Consider the following 3,163-nt stretch of genomic DNA (forward strand, 5'->3'; position numbering starts at 1 on the left):
ATTTGCAAAGTTTATTTTTTAGTTGAAGTTCTTATTCTGCAAAGAATGAATGCGCGGCAGCGGGAGGAAAAGAGTGAATGGGAGATAAAAAGACAAAAAGAACCCACAGCATCAAGAAAAAGTAAATAAATTGGTAAAAGAAAGACAAAATGAACAAAGAAAATAAAGTAAACAAATAAAATGGTAAAAGGAAGGGAAATAAACAAAGAAAATGAAATGTGTAGAAGTACAGACAGAGGAGTGTGCGATATATGCTCAAGTGCTGGGCACCAGAAACATACGGATTGAATGAAACAGAGAAGGAAATTAATAAAATTAATGAAATAAATGAAAGAATAAAATAAATAAAGTAAATAAAATAATGAAATAAATAAAAATAAATAAAATTTAAGAGGAAAGGTTGGTTCACAAGTCTAGATAATGCAAATGAGCATTCCACCGAAGCGCCAAGACCAACAAGTATTTGCAGAGAGCAGTGCTTCTGCAGGTAAATGGCGGAACAATTCGCCATTAATAATTTAAATAATTGAAATTATTTATTTTAAAATGAAAATAAACAAAAAACAGTTTCTAATTTGAAAAATTAAATCGAAAAGTTGAATGCGCGATAGAGGCTGTACGTGGAGCGCTGCTGCTGCTGCTGAGGTGTACAGACACTGCGCGCTGCGCTGTGCTCGCAGCAACAACAAGCGGCAAGCTGGGAGAACGCACTGAAATCCTTTCAATTTGAATTTAATTAATTAAATTAAATGTTTTTAATTATTTAAATTGCAAAATTAAATTTGTTGCGCACCCCAGGGACAGCAGATCGTTCTCCTGGGGGCGAGGCTCAAGCTCGGTGGAGTGTTTGCAAACTGCGTCGGCAGCTGGGTTGGGGGTTTAGGGTTTAGGGTTTAGGGTTTAGGGTTTGGTCATATATCGATTTTAATTCAATTCAGCACTTTTTTATTTATTTCTTCCGCTGCTGCAGATCCAACGGGAAAAGAGCCGAGAAGCACCGGCGACAGACGAGCCTAGACACACCAAACCCTAAACCCTAAACCCTAAACCCTAAACCCTCAGCCTTTGCCAGGCCTCTAAACAGTATTTTTGCTTTTGATTTAGCACGTGATGCCCCAAACCCTGGATCCCAAGGAGATGTTGCTGCAGTAGTGAACACAGCAGCATCTACTGCAACTGCAGCAGCAGCAACAGCAGCAGCAAGGATAGCCCCAGCAGCTGCACCAAAGGAACCCTTTTTATCTGCTGCAGCACAAGCAGCAACAAAACAGCAGCAAACCCAGGCTGCTCAGCAGCTGCAGCAGCAATCAATTTCTCAAGCTCACTGACCAAAAGCAGCAACGCCAGCTAGCAGCAGCAGCGGCTACAGCAGCAGCAGCAGCAGCAGCAGCAATGACAGGGAGTTGCCTAGCAGCAGCAAAACGTTCCCTTTTAGATTTTCTTTCTTTACTTTTTATAGGGGCCCCCTTTGACCTCAAACAAATCATACAAATTGATAGACAAAACAATACTGCAGCAAGTCCCACAGGGGCCCCCGGGGTGCCCCCAAGGGGGCCCCCGGAGGCCCCCCAAGGAGGCCTCCAAGAGGGGCCCCCAAGAGAGGCCCCCAGGCCCACAGGGGGGCCCCAAAAGGGGCCTCAAGAGGGACCCCGTTAAGTAGCTGCTTTGGGGGCCCCTTGGGGCCCCCAAAGAAGCTTTAAAGATGCTCTGGGGGCCCCTAAACCCTAAATTTAATAAATGGGGCCCCCAAAAGGTCTACTCGGGGGCCCCAGGGACCCCCCGAGGGGCGTCCAGGGGACCCCCGGGGGGCCTCCAGGGGCCCCCAGACAGTGAAGTACCCTCCTAGGGCTCTTCAGTACCTTTTTTGGGGGCTAGATGGTGCTGTGGGGCCCCCTAGGGGGCCCCAAGGGGCCCCCAGGGGGGCCCCCATTGGGGGCCCCCAGGGGGGCCCCTATAGAAGATGATTTTGTTTTTTAGGGATTTGTTTTTTTGGATAGATTTGAGGTGTACGTACACCTGAAGCAATGCTTGCTGCTGCTAAGAAGCAAACAATTAGTAAGAAGGAGTGGCAGCAGCAGCAACAGCAGCAAATGAAGCAGCAGGAGCAGCAACTGAAGCTGCAGCAGCCACTGAAGCAGCAGCAGCAGCCACTGAAGCAGCAGCAGCAGCCACTGAAGCAGCAGCAGCAGCCACTGAAGCAGCAGCAGCAGCAACTGAAGCAGCAGCAGCGGCTGAAGCTGCAGCAACTGAAGCAGCAGCTGCAGCACTTGGGAGCAGCAGCGGCTGCTTCCGATGCTGCCAACGTTGCAGCAGCTGCTACTGCAGCAGCAGCAGCTGCTGCTGCACCGAACCTTAAACACTAGCCTTAAATCTACACTCGAATCTAAACCCTCGACCTAAACCCTAAACCCTAAACCCTCGCTAGTAGATTCAGCGCAGCACTTTCGATTAAGAAGAAAGCGCGCTGTAGTTGTTGCTGCTGCTGCGGGTGCTGCAGTTGCTGCCGCTGCAGTCGCTGCTGCTGCAGTTGCTGCTGCTGCAGTTGCTGCTACAGCTGCGGCAGGTACTTCTACTGCGCTCGTTGCTGCTGCAGTTATGCTGCTGCGTTTGCTGCTGCTGGCTTTGCTGCTGCAGGACCTGCTCCTGCGGCCTGTGCATTGAAAAACCCTACAGAAAAGCAAAGACAGCCCAAAACGTAAACCCTAAACCCTAAACCCTAAACCCTAACGTGGAGCTGCCCAAGCGTTGGCTCTAAGCCCCTTGCACGTGCGAGCGGCGACAAGTATAAAACCGAGCTGAATTTAGGGTTTAGGGTTTAGGGTTTAGGGTTTAGCGTTTATATTCTAAGGTTTAGTGTTTAGGGTTCAGGGTTTAGGGTTTAGGGTTTAGGGTTCATTGCTTAGAGCTGCTGAGTGATGTCTCGCAGCTTCCCGCGAGACCGCACAGCTCTCGGCGCTCATCCCAAAACCCTAAACCCAAAACCCTAAACCCGAAACCCTAAACCCTAAACCCTAATTGATTTAATTTATTATTTTAAATTAAAAATGGCTAAACGACTTAGAAAACAATCAAACCCTCAAGAGCTGCAGCCCCAAACCCGCGCACAGTCTACCCCCAGGCACTTCGCTACCGCCCCTAAACCCTAAACCCTAAACCCTAAACC

The 3,163-nt window shown here is 48.7% G+C and overlaps 1 protein-coding gene across 1 annotated transcript; it reads left to right on the plus strand.

Moving 5' to 3' along the window:
- Positions 1-2,024: 2,024 nt before the first annotated feature.
- On the plus strand, positions 2,025-2,363 carry ETH_00017945 (uncharacterized protein; the record flags this gene model as incomplete). Its single annotated transcript, XM_013373828.1, has 1 exon — positions 2,025-2,363. One exon carries the CDS (start codon positions 2,025-2,027, stop codon positions 2,361-2,363), a length of 339 nt encoding a protein of 112 aa, XP_013229282.1.
- Between the last annotated feature and the right edge of the window lie 800 nt (positions 2,364-3,163).

Source organism: Eimeria tenella, genomic scaffold (genome assembly GCF_000499545.2).
Source record: "Eimeria tenella Houghton genomic scaffold, Eth_scaff178, whole genome shotgun sequence".
NCBI classification, from domain to species: Eukaryota; Apicomplexa; class Conoidasida; order Eucoccidiorida; family Eimeriidae; genus Eimeria; species Eimeria tenella.